Raw genomic sequence first — 20,000 nt, forward strand, 5'->3', positions numbered from 1 at the left:
TTACCTATTGGTATTTGTGAAATTAGGTCTTAGGCCTAACTCACACCCCAAAAGCTAGCTTAAAGGGAGGAGGATTGCCCAAGCCTTATAAAGAGTCAACTCATTTCATTAATCACTGATGTAAGACTTTTGTCATTCTTTAAACACCCTACCTCACGCCCAGTGCTTAGCATCTGGTGCGTGGGCAATTTTAATTTTGGGGACCCCAACATCGGGTGAGACGGGCCCTGCTCTGATACCATGTGAAATTAGGTCTTAGGCCTAACTCACACCCCAAAAGCTAGCTCAAAGGGAGGAGGATTGCCCAAGCCTTATAGAGAGTCAACTCATTTCATTAATCACCTATGTGAGACTTTTGTCATTCTTTAACAGGTATAAAGCTTAAATTCTTTCTTAAATGTATAGTATATGTTGCTGGGGAGAAAAATAAGTTTTGATTTGATAAGAGACGCAATATATGGACCAAATCTTTGTCTTGCAACTCATTGTAGCCAAGTACGAGGATGTCTTGTAATGTTTGACCTATTCTTGGTATACTATATTTTTTCTTGAATTAGATTGATATCGTTGTCCAACGATAGATGAAATCATGTTTTTGCTATAAACTAAAATAGAAATTTTATGATTTTATTTGTATATATAATTTCAATTTTCAAATATTAATATGTTATTCCTTGTATATCCCTATTTTATGTGATTTTTATATTAGGCTCAACTCATAATTTAAAAAAAAAAAAGACATATTTGTCGAATTTATTATTACTAGATAACAAAGCCTACAAAGAAAATTTTCAAATGAGTCGATTTTCATGTCTAAAAGAATAATAAGCAAATAGTAAGAATTATAGAGGTGTGTATTTTTTTAATTAGGAAAAGAATTTTTGCATTTTATATGCATATGGTAGTTGTAAATAAACTATTGAATATAATCTACCTGAAATAAAATCCTCATAAATGTAAGCATTAAAAAAAAAGGAATAGAAAAGTGCAAGACATATATTAAATAATTGATGAAAATAGAATCTAAAAAACATTACATTATTAAGATTCTTTTTAAGTTTATATACATAAATAGAAGTGTGTCCGAGTAAGACCAACGTGTGAAAAGGAACTTACAAAATCTTCAACGTCTCTCTTTATGTACAAAGACAAAATAAATAAAAAGTAGCATAGATATTCGAGCCTATTTACTACTCATATTAAAAGATTATGATTCTAAAGTATTTATAATATTTTTTGGGCTCAAAATTTCTCAACTTTTTCCCTGCAAATACAGCGAAAATTGGGGGATTTTACTCTCTTGTGTCTACTTCACCATAATAACTACTTGATATAAAAATCCAACAAACATTCATAAAGATAGAGCCAACTTGTTGAGGTTTGATTTTATAACGATTAAAAAATAACTAAAACAAATAAAAGATTACTTTTAATTCCTCTATCTTACTATAGTCGTGTATGATTGAAAGTTGAATTTTTTTAAAAAAATACATGCAATACTAATAGTACTTGCGTCAACAATGAGTTAGAGCGTTAATATAGTTTTTCTATGGTAAGAAAATCACATATCCTTTTATATTTTCACTTATATTCCCACAATAATGTGCCATACAAAGTAGGTTGGAATAAGCACCATGAAAAGATAAATAGTTTCAAATATAAAATATGTTTATTTTTTTTTTGTGAAATTTGAAAAAGAAAAATATGTTACTTAAAATAGTACAGATCAGATCACGTATCTCTATGTCCAATTTTTATTAAGAAGTGAATTTAATGTGTATGTACGATTAGTGTCTAAAGGATAGTTACTTAAATACTACATAGATGCCTTCATTTTTTTAAAAAAAAAATAAACGTGCATTTGAAAAAATTATAATAAAAACTAATTAACTCTTGTTTTTAATAGTCCAGATAAAAAGAACTTCCACAAAGTTGCCTAAGCGAGAAATAAATATTAGTGAGGGTTTCCAATTAAAAATTGGAATCTCACAATTACTATAGTCAGACCTATTTTTCCACGTCTTTCTTCATTTGTAGTTCATCTTTTGAGTATTGATCCACCTGGAATGATGATAAAATGGAAGTTGAAAAATTAAAATAAATATCATACATATATAGATAGTAAAAAAAATAATTTTACTAATTAATTAATAGCAGTGTCACAAACATAAAGAGTAATTGATGATAAGAGTATGAGATTTTTAGTTAGTCACGCCACGAAGAGCCAATAAGAAAAATCGTTTCTTGGAATTCTACTAAGTAAATCACACTTATCATTCATATGATGCAAATATTGGATACAAATATTATTATTATTTGGCTATGTGTACTCATTAAGGACAGGACTGCATGACCTACAAAAAGAATGTGGAGGTAAAGCTTAAGAAAGTGTGTGTGACATTGGAAACCATTGATTGCTCCACACTTTTCCAATTTAAAATGCAAAAAAGCTCCTTTACATTATAGGGTTACAATATTACCCCTTACTTTTAATGTATAGAAAAAGAAGCCAGCCAGCCTATAAGTAAGTACGTGGATTAAAAATACACCGAAACTCTCATTTAAATAAAACTCTTAAGAACTAAGTAAATGGAAATACAAATATATTATCAACGTACGCACAAGCAAGAACCATTATTGTTCCCTTAACGTAAAAATCAAATTATACTTTAGAAATTTTTAGCACACGACTACGTTAAGCACAAGTAGAATTCAAACTCTATTTTGAAAAAAAATGGTCATAAAATTTGGATTAACATTTCACTATACACAAGAGAAGACAAGACTAAGGTAGGGTCTTATTGGCGTTAAAGAGTTCCTTTTGAGAAAAAAAACTCGCTTTCGGTTGAATGACTACAAACAATAAATTCAACAATGAAATTTGACTGGATCAACAAAACAAGGCATCTCTAACTTTTCAAAGTACATTAAAAAAATTTCAGCTCTTTTAGGACTCTAGTCAAAGAGTACAACTTAATAATTTGCAATCTATGGCGCACATGGCCAAAAGAAGACTTGTACATTTTTTTTCTCCCCAGCTTTATATTGAAAACTCTACACTCCTTTAACTTTAAAACCTGTAATCGACTTCACTACTAAACAAAAACTGGGTATATACAGTATATGGGAATATTCAGAGTTGACAGTAATTTGTCTTTCTAAATGAGGCACCCGTTGCTCTAACTGCTTTCTTTGTGCCAACACTTGTGCATGACTGGATGTGTTGGAAAGGGTCAATAGCTTTCAGGAGTCGCATGTCTAATTAGATTTTCAAGATCTTCTATCCAACTTCTTGTCACTAGGTCGCTTCTCTTCTGCCTCCCGACGTCTTTGTTGCCTGTGGAAAACAAAAATTAAACATCACTCCACCCTCTGCTGAATGAAACATCAAACATGTCTACATCTGAAAACAACGAGGATAAAAGGTCTTTGGACTTCAAAGGGTAATAAAAAGGTGAAACGTGAATCTCATTTTTCAATGAAGTCCCTAAGTACTAGCTACTCAGTGAGGATAGGGTTGCATGACCCACAGAAACAATATGGAGTGAAACTTAAATAGAAGTTCAAGTGTGTGTGAATGAATTAGACAGCATGGATTGTTCCTATCATTTGAGTGTGAAAGCTATTAGACTGGTATTTCAGGATGTAAACCCCCCCCCCCCCCCTCCCCCTGTAATTTGAAGTTCACTTTTTTCTACAAGTTTGACTAAAACAAAAATATAACCCCCACCCCCCCCCCCCCCACCCCCGAATAGAAATAGCAGTGTCCTAAGAAGTGTGTCTAATCTAAAGAAACTCCTTTTAGTTCTTGCGCACTTCAACTAATTCCACGTTATACCTCCTACCTCCATCCATATATATACCAAGTAACTCTATCCACCAAGTATAGGAAGTCTTTTCTTTCCTCTACTAATTTCACAGACAGCACAAATGCCGGGAAACTCCTTATGAATTGAGAATGAGATGTTTTTGTCAGGGGAGTATAGTGAGTTCCATGTGAACTTGAGAATGAGATGCTTTTGTCAAAATTTTCACCAGAAAATGGATGTTACAAACATTAAGAATACAACAGCTAGGCAGGAAAAGTGCCTCAACCAGTCAACCTACATAAAGATAGGATAAGATTTCACCAAAAGAAAAGAGCATACAATATCATTAAAGGAGTATCTCCTAAGAAACCAATACTTCACCATTCTACAGATAAATAAGAGGCTAGATAACCATTTTCCAGTATTCTCAAATCTTGCTCAAACGCCAAAGTTGGGTTGGCAAATGGTCGGACTAAGTTGGGGTGGCAAATGGTTTGACTGGATCGGAATTGATGGATTAAATATGGATTGAGCCAAAATGGATTGGATTACAATTCACCCACATAAAATATGAGTAAGTATGGTTTAGGTAAAATGGTTCTAACCCACTTTGATCTCCTAAAGCCAAACTCCTACCAACCCACCCCTATTCTTAAAGAATAACTAAAAAAAAAATTCATACAAAAAAAAATTAATTTTTTCTACCACTGTACCCAATCCCCCACCCCCAATTTTCAATTTAAAAAATATCAGAAAAATTTGTCCATCCTACCAATCCCCGCTCCACCACCATTTTTTTTAAAAAAAAATATTGACATAAATTTCAAAAAAAAAAAATGTTCCTCCACCCTACCCCAAATTTTTTTTTAAAGAAAAATAAAAACTTCAAAAGAAAAAGTTAAAAAATTTCACCGCTTCCACTCCCACTTCCACCGTACCTCCACTCCCAAATTTTTTTAAATAAAAATAAAAAATTCAAAAAATAATTAATCCCCTGCAGACCTCCCTGCCCCGACCCCACCTACAATTATTTTTAAAAAAATCAAAAAAGAAAAGTTAATTTTTTTTTCATAAACCCCTACCTCCACCCTACCCTCACCCACCCACAATTTTTTAGAAAGAAAAAATCAAAAAAAGAAGTTAAATTTTTTTCACCCTCACCTCTAACCCTACTCCTAATGTTCTTTTATAAAAATAAATAATTTTTTTATGCGATGAAGAATTTTTCTTATGAGTCGATGATCTATGGGTCTATATGGATTCTCATAATTTACCTATTTTGTGCATATTTGTATGAGCTCTTAAAAGTTAAAATAGATTAGCCCATGTTTACCCATTTAGAAAATATGAGTGATCCATATAAATAAATATAGGTTAAATGGTTTCCTTTCACCTTATATGGGCTGAAGTTGCGCCCCTAGGTCAGTCAAAGCAGGTGCTCAACCTATTTAAACATTTGCACACTTCCAACAAGGTATATCTTAGAGGAATCTATGGGTCGCCACAATATGTAAAAGATCAAAAGATATGGGACTTGAACAACATGTTTCGTTTTTAATTCACCATACTCGACATCATTTATTTTCCAGAAAGTAATACACGAGTCTCATTTTTGTTAGATAGCTAGAAGTCCACCCTACGAATCTAAGGCTTTCCCATCCCATGGTGCGTGATGGAAAGAAATTCTAAAATAACTAAGTAATACAGTTAAAAATGGGAGTCATAATGAACTTACGCAAATGCAGTGTAACCAGCACCAGCATTAGCAGCTGATAGAAGTGCTGCATGTGCACCAACAGCAGAAACAGGGTCTCTCCGATCACCATCCACCTGAAAAGGTAGCATTGAAGATTACAATACAAGAGACATTGGAGATAAATTATAATCAATGCAATTAATTGAGACTTTGCAGATGAAAACCTTGTCCCATTTCGACTTTTTGTTCTGTCTACCATCCCGAGTTACAACATCTACAGTGGGCGGTAATGCACCAGCAGCAACAGGAGCCATCCCTGCAAAGAATTCAGAGAGCAAAGTGATGCAGGGAACTCAACCAATTCAACAGAAATTTTGACTCGAGGAAGAAAGGTGGGTAACCTGGAATCGACAGATTGATTTTTGGTGTAGGAACCATCGGTGCAGGCTGTGTTCCTCCCGATATGAAGTCAACTTTTGGACTCCTCCTCCGTTCTTGCTCCCTTCTCTCCATTTCACGCTTTGAGTCAGCCTCTGTTTACAAAATAAATGTTCCAGTCAAGATTTCTTTTGGATAAAGTATGATAAGATATACTTCAAAGACAAGAAATTATCCATAAATTTGAGGAAAACTATTCTTGCACTGAAACAGACCAAATTTCATGAAAGCTTAAACTCAAAAGAACTAGATATCCTTTACACTAGCTCCAAACAATAAGTTGGAAAGGGAAGTATAGTATTAGCTACACACCGTCAGAATCCTTGTGACACACAATTAGATCCATAAGTATCCATCGTTACCGTTCCAGATTCACAGAATGAACTATTTTGTTAACAAAAACATTACAGCGGAAGTAGCAAACACTGTCTAAACATTCTATAACCAATGCCACACAAAAGTAGATATATCTAGCTGAAAGATAGACAGAAGACAGAAATTTTATTGCTAGTAACCTATTTCATCATAGAAGTCGCTTTTGTCATATCCATGCGGATCGAATACGTCTTTGCTGAAGCAAGATCCTATCTGGTCAATATCTTGATAAGTCACTGAATGCAGCAAGAAGTCTGGATTCCGATACTCCTTTCTGTTGCGTACTTCTGCATTAAAGCTTCTGCCAGTAGTCTTCTTCAGAGCAAGGAATTTCATGATCTTCTCCTGCAGAATGAATTAACAAGAAAACAGTGTAACAATTGAAAGCAAAGTAGCCAAATCAATTATCTATGCAACAGGGTAAACACCATAAGGCCTTCTTATACATAAACAGTAAGGTTCACATAAAATTGGAAAGGAAGACAAAAATGATCAGAGTCACTGTAGAAGTTATAACGGATCACTTTAGGAGGACGTAAATTGCAAGTTAAGCTCCCGAGTATATCAGTTAAAGATAACAGAGCATCCAATGCCACGGTTACTGAAGACAGACAGCTTTTACAAACAATTGTCAGTATCTGAAGTGATAAGAATCTAGAGATGAAATTACAGGAAATGCAAACTTCGTGTGTGCGTGTGTGTGTCTGAGTGAGAGGGAGAGATAGACTGAGACATTCTGTCTGTGAGAGGAGAGAGAGATTTAGCGAGCACAGAGTTCAACGTCAGCCAGTCCACATGTAAACATTCCTTCACAAACTACTACAGAAAGGCACTGCATAAAATGCAAAGTCGTTTTAAAAGACATAAAATAAACATATAACGCAAGACACATATAAATTACCAATATCATCTAAACGTACACTACAGAAACAAAACTGAAGATGCAATCTTCAACTTTCAACATCTATTAGAGAAAACTCGGAAACCTCAGAATAGTGCATATACATTTTATGGAAGCATATTTCTAGTATCCATTTGAAAAATACTACTGTCACCACACTTACTTGCAATTCATCTGAGCACTTCTCCTTTGGTGGAGGAGGAAGAAATTTCTCCAACAGATCTAACTCTTTTTGTTCTTCTGCAGGAACCATAACAGATTCTTCAGCAACTCCATGTCCTTCATTAACAGCAAAGTCCATAGTATCATCCAATTGTTCAGTTGGCTCAGCTGACTGAGGAGGGGTTTGAGCACTAGGTGTTCTAACCTGAAGAGCTGGTGAAGCCTTTTCCATAAATTCAACTGAAAAGAAAAAGAAAGATTTTAAGCTTGAACTTCCAAATTTATATGGTAAGTAAAAAGATAGAGTTATCTTTTTAGTTTTGACTTTGATGATTGGAGTTACATTAGCCAATCCTGTTTCTTACGGAATATATACATCAACTTTATAAATATTTTTTAAAACTCATCAACTTTATAAATATGAAAGACATTCTTTACATAAATATCAATTATATGGATCAAAAACGGTAAATGTCAACTTCTTAACAAATAACAAGCTAACCAGCTAAAAATGATTTATTTCAACCCAAAAGTTGCACCAATGTTCTTTGGATAAGCTCATAAAACACTCCCTTGTCCCATTTCATTCTGAATTATTTGATTGGATACGGGAATTAAAGAAAAATAAGAAATTTTGACACAAACTAAATATGCATACCAAAAGTATCTTGCCAGACTTGCTTTCTTTCAATATCAAGTGGAGTCCACAACAAGTCATATCAATTTTTATCGGAGTGCATGAACAAGGGGAAAAATGGAAATTGAGATTATAAAAAGTTTCAGTAAATGGGCACCCAATGGTGTGGCCTAGTGATCAATGAAGTGAGTTGAGAGCATTGAACCAGCAGAGACAAAAAACACTAGGTGATTTCTTCCCATCTATTCTAGCCTTAGTGGCAGAGTTACCTGATAGCTATTGTTAGTGGGAGGTTGCAGGTATCCTGGGGAGGGGGGGGGGAGGGGGTGAAATGGTTTGATAGGCCCTTATACTTGGGTCGGATTGTAAATTGGAACCTTCTGCTTACGATCCTGTCAACTGAACACTTAAATTCAATGAAACACAATATTGTAAACCCTTTTCTCACTTGATCATGGTTGGTGAAAATACAACCAAATACACGCGCAATCCACGTAAATTAAACATAAGAAAATAAATAATATGTTAAAAATGCTATATTTCTCTCATTGGACCTCCTTTCCCCATCCCCTTTCTCTTCTGGTCACCTCTAGCCCCCCACCCCCTCAAAATCCAAATCCACCTCCCATCCTACCCCTTTTTGTGACAAAAAAAGCACTCACAATTTTCTACTTGATCTCTGGCGAAGAACTCGAATCGAGTAAACGGACCAGCAACGGGATAATTCCTTGAGCTATTGCAATCAATACATTCTTGTCATCTTCCTATAACAGTCCAAGCAACGAGTCAAACAGCTCAGTCGTCCCACCCTGAAGCCGAGTTATCAGGTTTCTCGATTCAGCCCGTACAGTCTTGTAACTTGAGCTTTCAATTTTAGAGAGAAGAAATCTTCGAATTAAATGCTCAAATCATATAACCCGTTTTTTATTTGAAGACAAATAAATCAGTCCAAAGAACCATTCAAACCAAAAAGGGATTTGTACACTTCTTTCTATATGATTTCATATAACCCATTTCTGATTTGAGCTTTCAATGGGAAAAATTTTCTTCTTCTTTTCAATTTGTATGTTTGGAGGATGAGAAACCTAGGGCGGCGCTACCTGATTTTTTTTTCTCTACAGAAAATAAGAAGAGGAAGGAGAAATTTATTTTCCTTCTTTAAAAACAGAAAATTCCTAATTATATGTGTATTTATAATGAAAAGTATCAATTCACGCCCTTAATCCGCGTGTACATTGTACATTTCCAACTCAGCTATTTATTGCTGACATAAGTTTGGTCAATGGTCAGAGGTGTTTAAAATATTGTGATTCATTGAGTTTTAAGTGTTCAGTTTGACAAGGTCGTAAATAGAAGGGTCCAATTTACGATCCAACCCATGGGCCTATCACACCATTTCGCTTTTTCGCCTATCCTGGGAAATTAGTCGAGATGCACAAAAGCTGTCGTGGGCACCACATTTATAAAAGAAACAGCTTCTGTAAATGGAGAGGTGCCACTCCCTAGGAAAGACAGTCATACAAAATTAAGATGGCGGAATGAGAAAAAAAATGGTTGAATTACAATAGTTGCCTATCCTGAACAATGTAACCATACCAGGCATAACTCCTAGGTCAATTTAACTAAGCAGTCAAGCAAGGGGCATAACAACAAAACAGCATACGAGGCGGAGCTGAATAGAGAAAACATAAAGCATACATACCACTAGCAGTTTGAAGTTCCGCTCCATACATGACTCTTCCACTAGCCATTACTTCTCCTTCCTACAGAGAGAGGAAAAACTCACATCAACTCCTAAATCATAGGTTCATTACATGAATAACTCTCTAATAGGATCCCACATGAGTTTTCTAGCATAATCTAAAAGCCAAAATCCTTAATTTTCTCATCTTCTTTTCAGTCCGTTTTGAACAAGCATAAAAAATAAAAAATAAAAAGCAAAATTCAACTCAAAATAGAGCATAAAAATAAGTACCTCAGGCTCCGGTGACATGGTAACTTCATCATGAGCATAATCAACAATAGTTAGCCTTGCTCGTCTACTCACATTCACATTCAAATTCATCTCCATTGGCTGAGGATTTGGGGAAGAAACGGACGCTAATGGCGTCGTAGTGGTAGAACCAACACCAAAATTCGAAACCTTGCTAGGTGTGAAATTTTCAACAGACTGTTGTTGCTGAAGTTGTTGAATTAGAGGTGAAGGAGTCGAACTCCGACCTGAATCAGACCCGAAAACTTTTTTGCTATCATCTTGGAACTCTGTGCCCATTGTAAAGCCTAAGTTATGTGATTCAGGTCTGTGTTCTTGTGCATCTTCTTCCCTTTGTTCTTCTTCAACTTCTTCCATGTCTTCATCTTCGTCGTCGCCATAGATAGACAGTAGAGCGATTCCCTCCGATTCCTTCTTCTGCGATGCCATTACGATTCAATTAGGTTTTCAGTCTACGAAATTGGGATTTCGAAGTTTTGAAATATTAGGGGTTTCGATAATTGAAAAAATTGGAGATTCAAGGGTTCCGTCGTGAGCTGTTGGGGTAATTGGGTTGAGAAAGTGTCCGGAGTTGGGCCGGAAAGTAATACATTTGTTTTGTTTTGTTTTTGTTTAAAAAAAAGAATCATTTTCCTAATTTGATTAGTTTAGAAAATCCCCAATCAATATCTCAATCTAGGTTCGACATAATCCTTTTGTGTTATAGTTTTGAGGCTATTTACAATTAAACAATTAAGAAAAATTTGAATGTATCAGTATTGTATTTTTTATTCAGTCATTAATTTTTTGGAGATGTCACAGTCGTCGCAAGCAAAGATACTAATGACGAGGAATGTTTTTCTTTTACGTTATTTATATTTGCTCTGATTCAGTTTCAAAATTAAAAAGCGTATTTCACAAATGAGATGAATCAATGAGTTACCAAAATTTCTCAATAAGCCCTTTCTAGATTGATTTATGAAATTATATGACAGATATTAAAATACTTTGATTTCATATATCTTGCAAACGAGATTATTTCTTAATTCTTACATTTAAACATGTTCTTTAGAATCGTCTTTTTAACATTGAATTTAGATAATCAATATTAATTAATTAACAAATTGGATTGGTTGATTTGAGTTATTTGTAAATTATTAATGGAACAATAGAGAGACCAATAGTTGCTTCAAACCATTGCAACAGCCATAACAAAAACTGACCAACGCAAGTCATAACAGAAATTGAGGAACTTTTAGTAATACTATTTTCTAGATTATTGATCAAGATTTAATTATTATCATAAAAATAATTAAATAATATTTGGATATAACTATTTTGAGCTAAAATACAAAAAAAATATGAAATTATACCTGACTCTGAACATTTATCAAATTAAAACTTGAAAAAATCCAAAGAACACTAAATTTTAAAATATAGCAGTCCAAAACTACATGATGAATTTATGAAATTAGAATCATAATAGTTCAAACTTTATGAAAAAATGTCATTTATCTCATTATACATCTAAAGTAGTATATTTGAAACTTCAACATTTTTTTTGAGATTTCATAGTAATGAGCAAGAATTTCACTTGTAAAATTTTAAATGTTTATTTTTTTATATTAAGAAAATAACTATTATCAATTATATTTTAATTTAAGTAGTAACAGAGACTAACAGTGGCAAAAACTGATCATTTCTAATCAGAAAAATTGTATACAATGACAAACAATTAATTCAAATTAAATTATACTTTGATTTAATTGTGCACTATAAACTGTTTGTCAATCGTCTTTCTCCCTCAAACTCTCGCTCGTCACTCTCCCTCTGTTGCTCGCTTCTCTCACTTTATACAATCAGAAATGTAGAAATTGTGTTTTTGTCTGTATAAAGCGAGAGAAAATTGTATATACACATGCAAATACATATATTTTTGTCATATACCCTTATAATTATACAATATAAATTTTTCCCTACCAAGTTCTCTTTTGCTTTTCTCTCCTTCTTGCTTTATACAACCACAAATTATACAAAATACAATGCATAATTTATGTTTGTTTAAAATGAGAGAGAGAGAGAGAGATATTTGATATACAAATATTTTATATCGATTAAATTGTATGCAAATTCAAATTTTATACAGATATACAAACATATAAAATTGAATTGAGAGGTTGTCAACGATTTATACAAACGAAAGGCTGCCAACAATTTATACAAACGGTCTGACAGAGAAATTATACAATTCTAAAGAGGAGCCAGCATATGATACAATTGCTTCTATTGTATATATAGTCTAGCTTCTTTTGTATATATGTATAGTGAAATAAGCATAGCATGTTTGCTATAGAGAGTAACTATACAAACTATAGTTATTACATACAAATATAAATTTTGTGTTTGCTATATATGGAAGTTGATATTTCTAATTCCACCAAATTAGATTTCGTTATGATTTTTATGGACTCGACTTCTTTTATGGACTTCGCTTATTATTTGGGCTGGGCTTTTGAACTTGTTTTCCTGGTTGGTCTTTTAAACTTCTTCTAATTTTAAAATGGTTAATCCTCATTGTAAACTTGATGAATAGTCCACTGCAAGGGTGTGTCCAACGTAAAAATAACATTCACTGATCAGTACGATTTTAACATGCAATATCAATCTTTTTTGAGTTTGAAAATTGTATAGAAAATACTAGTGAAGTTAAAGAAAACAATATTAAAACATCGAAATTATGTGACAGTGATAAGAGGCATAACAAAACGAGTAAGCTCAACTATTTTTCAGGATAATTAAGGTGAGTCAATGCAAATAACCAATATGTTTGTGCAAATGCTTGTTTGTATAAATGTATGCGAAAACAAGAGAATTTACAACTCCACCTCAATTCCGATCAAAATAAAATTAGTTATATGAATTATCAATGTTTATGTACACATTTAGGTCTGACTCATTGTGAAATTATAACTTTATATATAAAATAAAAACAAAATATAAGAACCACTCTGCACGCATAGTTGCTTTGTTTTTTCAATTGTAGTTCTATGTAAACATCACAATCTTTCTTTATCATAGTTTATGACACACAATTCAGTGGTCTGTTTTTAACTTCTTTTCCAATTTGTTCTATTGTTTGGTTTATGGACCATTCTATTCCCTCGTTCGATGACTTTAATTTTACCCTTTACCTATTCCTGTTTCTGGATCCAAACGTGTCCCAATTTCTTTATATGGATAGCACATGTAACTCTTTTTTTTTTCCAAAAAGTATAAGTTCGAATTTGGATAAATTGTTTGATTATATAAGAATACTTATCATTTCATGACAATTTTTATTGATTATTGATATTTATGTAGTTTCTCAAAGGGTTAATAAACTTTTTATACCTTGGTAATTAATATATTATGATTTCAGCTCTTGTAATACTTAATTAAACATACTAAATTTTCATTTAATTAAGAAAAGTCTTTTATTCGTAAATATTCTAACATTTGTCATAAAATATTATAATTGTCGCCTCGTCACTTAATTATTCATCTACTATATAAATTTATATTTGTTTTTTTCATATTTGGTGGTAATATAGCTTTATATACCGACCAATATACATATTATATATATGAAGGGATCAGAAACAATCATTTTAATCAACTAGAGATCAAATATGTTTGAATCATATTAATTAATTATCGAACCTATTTTCTCTTTAAGATTTCAACTATACTAATATAACAACCAACTTATCTATATTAATAAATATAAATAAATAAATAAATATAATGCAATAAACTATCTTAAAGAGTTGAGTAATGTAGCAATATCAATTATAATCCAACTAGGAAAAATAGAAACCCAAATAATCTTTGGTAAAAACGAAACAAAAAAACTTAGCTAATAATTTGTGATGTGGGCACAAATATATTATTCCAAGATTTATAAATATATTACTTACATTCAAAGAAACTCACAGACTTCCAAATATCATAACAAATTATAAGTCTTAAGTTTTTATGAAATTACATTTTCTTTCAGTATCATATTCATCGAAGTGTAATTTTTATATTAGATAAAATTTATACCTTTGACCATTTATTTTTCACTGTATTTTTCCATAGCTTCACGAATTGCTAGTGCTTCGTCGATGATTGTTTTAGGTTGGGAAAACCAATGTATATATATAAGATAAGGAGCAAAAGATGTTTCTGCCTTTTTCTTTACAATGAGTATCGATGATATTACATGTAACAAAAGTGAGAAAAGGGAAAAAGGTTAAAGGACCAAACCTTTGAAAGTGAGACAATTGAAAATGGAGTTGATTTTGCTTTTTAAATACTTTTTCCCTCATTATTTTGATCCCCAAATAAACAGGCCCTCCAAATCTTCATTGGAACATACAATAACCAATGGATAAATATTTTACTCAATTTCTTTATCCATCCCTCAATCATATGCTAAGTTTAATTCACAATTACTTTCAATTATTCGTTAAACATATAATATGGATCCTTTTTAATCCAATCCTTCCCCCTTAGACCCAAAATGATAAAGCTTGAGTGGCATTTCATGTGATACCAGACGCTTTAGATAAATACAAAAAGCGATAAGTCAATTTCAAAATTTATACGTATAATATGAAAATTCAATAGGATAAGAAGACACTCACATATCATCTCTTTTATCAATCATTTTCTTATTATTAATAATTTTCTTATATCACTATTCAAATATCAAGAAGTAAACATGTGAATAAAAGAAAAAGAAAGAATATTCCTCTCTTGTTAATATGATGTCTGCCATAAGAACAAGTCAAAATTATGATCTACTTAGATTATAGAGTGGAATTTTTGCTTACAAAATTGACTATTCATATTTCAAATCCATGAATTATTTTATTTGTTTTGAAGGTTAAAGGCACCACCCCATGTGGCCTTGGTGGCATCCAAATGCTTCAAAGGTTAAATACTTTAAAATATATAATGAAAATAATAAGATAGTAAAAAATCCTCATGGGATACCTTCATTGGTTCAATATTTGACCCAATTACTTTATAAAAGATTGTTCTAAACCTCACTTATCATCACTCCCTTTTGTCCTCTCTACCAAAAAATTAAAGACTGCACCTATAAAAAAAAATGAAGGGAATAAAGCAATAAATAGAAAAGAAAAAGAACAAACAAACAATAAAAGTTTAAATTAAAGAGAAAAAAATAAAGAAGGTAAAAGAAAAGAAAACTAAAGGAGTTGAATGATTCTAATGTCCCTTAGTAGAGACAAGCAATTAGTGGGATTCTCTGCCTTCTCTGCTCCACTTCAAATTACACTCCCTAAAATCTAAATAAATAAATAAAAGATTATATATAAAAAAAGATTTACCCATGATTTTTGTTCAATTTTCTTTTTCTAATTAAATACTATACAAATTACGAAAAAAGAAAAGAAAAAGAAAGAGAGAGTAAAAAAGAGACAAACAAGCAAAACATGTTCCTCTCACTACACTTCATCACGTGACCTGCACGTGACTGAATGCCATTGATGATGTGGAATAGATGCATTGTACTTTTGACTTTTCAATGGTCAAATCAAACACATGGGAGTACAATAATGCAATGCTGCCAATCAATCTTCCTCGTCGTGTGAATCACGCGCTGGGAGTGAGAGTGGTTTACCTGAAGATCATAAATTTTGCGTTTTTCCGAGTTGGTAGTGCGGCTGTATGTCTTTTAGCAAACCCAAAACTTGTTGCATTCTAGGCCGTTTATTTGGGGCCTCCGCCGTACACAAGTACCCAACTCGGAGGCACTCCACCATCTCACTCACTGAGTCACCGCCGAGTTTTAGTCTCGAGTCGAGCGCGTCGGCTCCATTTCCATCCTTCACTAGCCTCCTCACCCATTTAATCGTCTCATCCGAGCCGATTTTCCCTGTTAATAGCTCCACTAATACGACTCCAAAATCGTACACATCCATCTCACTAGACCCCTCGGCTTGGTTCCGGCTCAATCCAAAATCGGCTATCCGAGGTTCAAAGTCATCGGCTAGTAAGACATTAGATAGCACCAAATGACCATGGACCACGGGTTTTGACTGCGCGTGGTGGAGGTAGGCTAGTCCACGCGCTACGCCAACCGCAATACGGTGGCGCGTGTGCCATTCCATTTTCCCGGGTGATGTAATTTGGGACCCGTTTTGTAACTCCCACGTGTCGGTTGTCCAGTCTTCCACGTTGGTGGTAGCAGTTGGAAGCTCGTGTAGCCATCGGTGGAGGTCACCATTGGACATGAATTCGTATAAGACTAGCTTCTCTTTCCCTGCATCAAAGGGAAGAGTATTAAATTATCTTTTTTAATATGAATTGACTGATAGAAAAAATAATTGTATTTTATTTTTTATCAAATGGAGCAATTTTTCCAGACAGAAGAGTCCTCCAAAATTATTTGACAAGGACTTTTGATACTACAATTCATCAATCAGTGCATGTCATGAAATAATTTTCTAACTTTAAGCATTTTCAATAATTGAAAATGACATTCTTCTCAACCATTATATTTTTTTAAAAAAATCCTCTTATCTTTTTCATCTCCATAAATCAATACTATTTGTGCAACATATATACATGAACCAAACATACTGCAGTTTTTCAAATCCCAATCTGGCATAAGATTTGAAAGTTTGACTTTGTAGGTTAAAAAATGGACACAATTTACAAAGAGCATTAAAAGCACGTATAAATTGAATGATGTAGTCATAGTACTAACATCCAAATAAGTCACGCATTCCTATTTACTGCTTCATCTTGTTGTATGTAATCATAACTACTGCCTACGTTTCTATGGTTACAAAGATTTCTGTCTCATTTACTACTCTCTGTCCTATTTTCTAATCCCATCCTCCCACGTGAATGCATTCAATATGCTCACCTCTAGATATTTTTTCCGACTCTTAAGATTCGAATTATATCACATAAATTAAATTATCGTACGGAACAGTAATAAGTGAAAGAAGATTTGTACCTGCAATGCAGTAACCAGAAATAGGCAACAGATTAGGATGCTTAATCCTGGAGAGTTGTTCAAACAAGGCAATAGCATCATCATGGCTTAGTTCCCTAGCATGTTCCAAGACCTTGATTGCCACGTGGAGGTCGCCTGGAAGTACGGCTCTGTAAACGGGCCCACACCTTCCTTCAGCTAACAATGACTCTTTTCCGAAGTGAGATGTGGCTGCTATCAGGTCTTTGAATGTTAGGTTCATCAATGGCTTCTCAAACATAACTACACCTGCTGAACTTGGTTCTTTTATGTCAGCAACCCATGAATTGCCTGACTCTGTTTCAAATGAAAATGGCCCTGATTTGTCCATTCTAAACGGTATCTGTATTGGCTTTGATATTAGCCATTTGTTCTTCCTAGCCATTTGTTTTTTCCTTTTGTATAGACACAATATGACTAACCCCATGACCAAGATTAGAAATGCTGAAGCAGAGGAAAGAGCTACGGTTAAAACTTTCTTTCTTGATTTGGGCTCTTTCTTGTGTGTGTTTGGTTTGACAGGTTTGTGTCTCAAAGGCAACATTTTCTTGTGTGTTGGGGTTGTAAAGTTATGATTTTTAATGCGTAACTGTGAGGAATTCTTGGGATTTGGTAAGAGATTCTTGATTTGCAAGTGCCCAGCATGAAAGAAAGAAGAATTCCCAAATTTAGCAAACTGGTCTTTAGGTATTTCCCCAGTGAAGTTATTGAATGAAATATTCAAGAAATTGAGACTAGACAGAGGAGGAAAATCATTAGGTAATTTACCATCCATATGGTTGACAGAAACATCTAAATGCTTCAGTGACTTGATATGTGAAAGGGGTTTTGGATTGCCATAAATGTTACAGCTAGAAATGCTCAAATTTTCAAGCTTAGTTAGGTTGGTAAACCAAAAAGGCAAAAACTTGATATCATTATGTGAAAGGTCAAGAGAAGTGAGATTAGGAAAACCATAAAAAACAGAGCCTAAGTTAGTAAACCTGTTGAAAGAAAGATCAAGTCTTTGAATAGATGATGATGATCTTGCTACAGCAACAGCTCCACCAAGCTTATTCTTTGACAAATTGACTTGAACCAAAGATGAAATGGACCAAAACAGAGGATGAACAGAACCCTTTAAGGAATTATTTGATAGATCTATAGAATGAAGATGGGACAAATTTTTCAAGTACTTCCATGAGACTATGCCAGTGAGGTTTCTTGAAGATAAGTTAATTTCAGTTATTGGAGAGGAACAGTTTGAGCTGAACCAAGAGATGTTGAAGCCATAAACAGAACTGAAAGCCTTGAAAACAAGAGATGAATCAACATCTGTGTTGTTTCTGCAAGGGGATTCTGATTTTGAGAATGTGAAAAGAGAAAGGAAGATAAAGAGTGTGAAGAGGATTTTCATTTTTTGTTCTGTGGGAATTGAGATTGTTTCTTTCAGTTGATAGTAGTTGATGTAAATGCCATATAGAGTTGATAAGAGTAGATGAATTCAAGTGGAGGTAAATAAGACCAATACAATTGGTTTTATTTATATATGGAGAGAGAAAAAAAGGAACAAATAATAATAGAGTTGGAAAAACAGAAAGAGATGGACAAATTTATGTGGATCTGTGAGAGGGTTTGTTGAACCTAAACTTCCTTTGGGGTTTTTAGCATAGAATTTTCAAACATACATTGGCAATCAACCTGAGTCGTGGAATTGCTTCACAATTAATTAAAAAATTTAAATTTAAATTTTGAATTTTGAGTATGAAGAAAATTTTATTGGGCTTACTATTTAATAAATTAAATGTGTGCTAATTAAATTTAATGAAGCTTCAATGCGAGTGCTAGACACCGGGCGAGAGAAAAAAAAACAAATTCTTGAAGGTTTTTTTTTTTTTGAATCTTTCTAAATAAAAATAATAATTGAACATAAAAAAAAGAGAATATAAGATAAAAAGACAAATCCTTATTATTAAAATTTAGATATTCAATTAACTAAATTATTAAAATTAAACCTCATAAGATTAATGAGGACTAAATTATATAAGACAAAATCAAAGACGAATGATGAAAATATTATAAGTTGAAGCCAAATCCTCATTAACAAGTGTAAAAATTCGTATGACCAAACCAGTTAGATAACTAAATACTCCATGTGATTGGGGTTATTTTGAAATATTCTTGTTGGTAAAAATTTAACCTTAATTATCCTACCGGAAATAAACCTCAGGTCAGAGATTATTCTCCAGTCTTCACTCTTCACCTATAAAAAGTCGCAACATTCTTTTTTTTGAATAAATAAATAAATAAAATAATCACACTGATTGCAAGTGGAACCAAAGAAGTAAATCATGTGAAATAATCACGTATGTGGTGATAAACATTATTCGTAGCGTAAATTACATAAATACCTTCAGATTTTTTATTTATTTAATATATTCAAATAATATATTAATGTATTCGAACTATATATTATATATTTGAATTTCAAGTTAATTTTTAATGTATTCGAGATGTGTATTAATGTATTCGAGATAATATTTAATGTATGCGAGTTGCATATTAATGTATCCAAGCTTCAATTATTCGATTTTTAAATTCTTAAGAAATTAGTGTAATTAAAAACTAATTAAAGATAAATTATAATTTCATATAAAACTATTTGGGATTATATTAGAGAGTTCGTATCAAATCAATAAATGTAAAGTAAGTCTTTTTTTATAAATATATTGTTTTATGAGTGTTATAGACTTATAGCTATACTTTGTATAATTGCGCTCAATCGAAACATAAATATGTATATTTCGCTATACATATACAAAAGAAAAGAGTTGTATAATTTCGTTATACATATACCAAAGAAAGCAGTTGTATAATCCGCTTTGATATACATAAAAAAAATCAATAGTATAATTTGTGTTTGTATAAAGAAACAGAGAAAGACAAAAGAAAACTGGGCAAGAGAAGATCGTATTTGTATAATGATAAGTATATAGAA

The 20,000-nt window shown here is 32.8% G+C and overlaps 2 protein-coding genes across 2 annotated transcripts; both read right to left on the minus strand.

The window, feature by feature from the left end:
- Positions 1 to 2,906: 2,906 nt before the first annotated feature.
- On the minus strand, positions 2,907 to 10,753 carry LOC101245911 (uncharacterized). The gene is made up of 8 exons (XM_004232988.5): positions 9,994 to 10,753; positions 9,721 to 9,781; positions 7,383 to 7,621; positions 6,459 to 6,663; positions 5,907 to 6,038; positions 5,730 to 5,821; positions 5,545 to 5,639; positions 2,907 to 3,337 (listed from the first exon to the last, which is right to left on the minus strand). The coding sequence occupies exons 1-8, from the start codon at positions 10,438 to 10,440 to the stop codon at positions 3,271 to 3,273; spliced, it is 1,338 nt and encodes a 445-aa protein (XP_004233036.1). The 5' UTR covers positions 10,441 to 10,753; the 3' UTR covers positions 2,907 to 3,270.
- A 4,410-nt stretch (positions 10,754 to 15,163) lies between these two features.
- LOC101248738 (calmodulin-binding receptor kinase CaMRLK) lies at positions 15,164 to 18,815 on the minus strand. Its single transcript, XM_004232998.5, has 2 exons — positions 17,006 to 18,815; positions 15,164 to 16,303 (listed from the first exon to the last, which is right to left on the minus strand). The coding sequence occupies exons 1-2, from the start codon at positions 18,417 to 18,419 to the stop codon at positions 15,669 to 15,671; spliced, it is 2,049 nt and encodes a 682-aa protein (XP_004233046.1). The 5' UTR covers positions 18,420 to 18,815; the 3' UTR covers positions 15,164 to 15,668.
- Between the last annotated feature and the right edge of the window lie 1,185 nt (positions 18,816 to 20,000).

The sequence above is a fragment of the Solanum lycopersicum genome, chromosome 2 (genome assembly GCF_036512215.1).
Source record: "Solanum lycopersicum chromosome 2, SLM_r2.1".
In the NCBI taxonomy this organism is placed as follows: Eukaryota; Viridiplantae; Streptophyta; class Magnoliopsida; order Solanales; family Solanaceae; genus Solanum; species Solanum lycopersicum.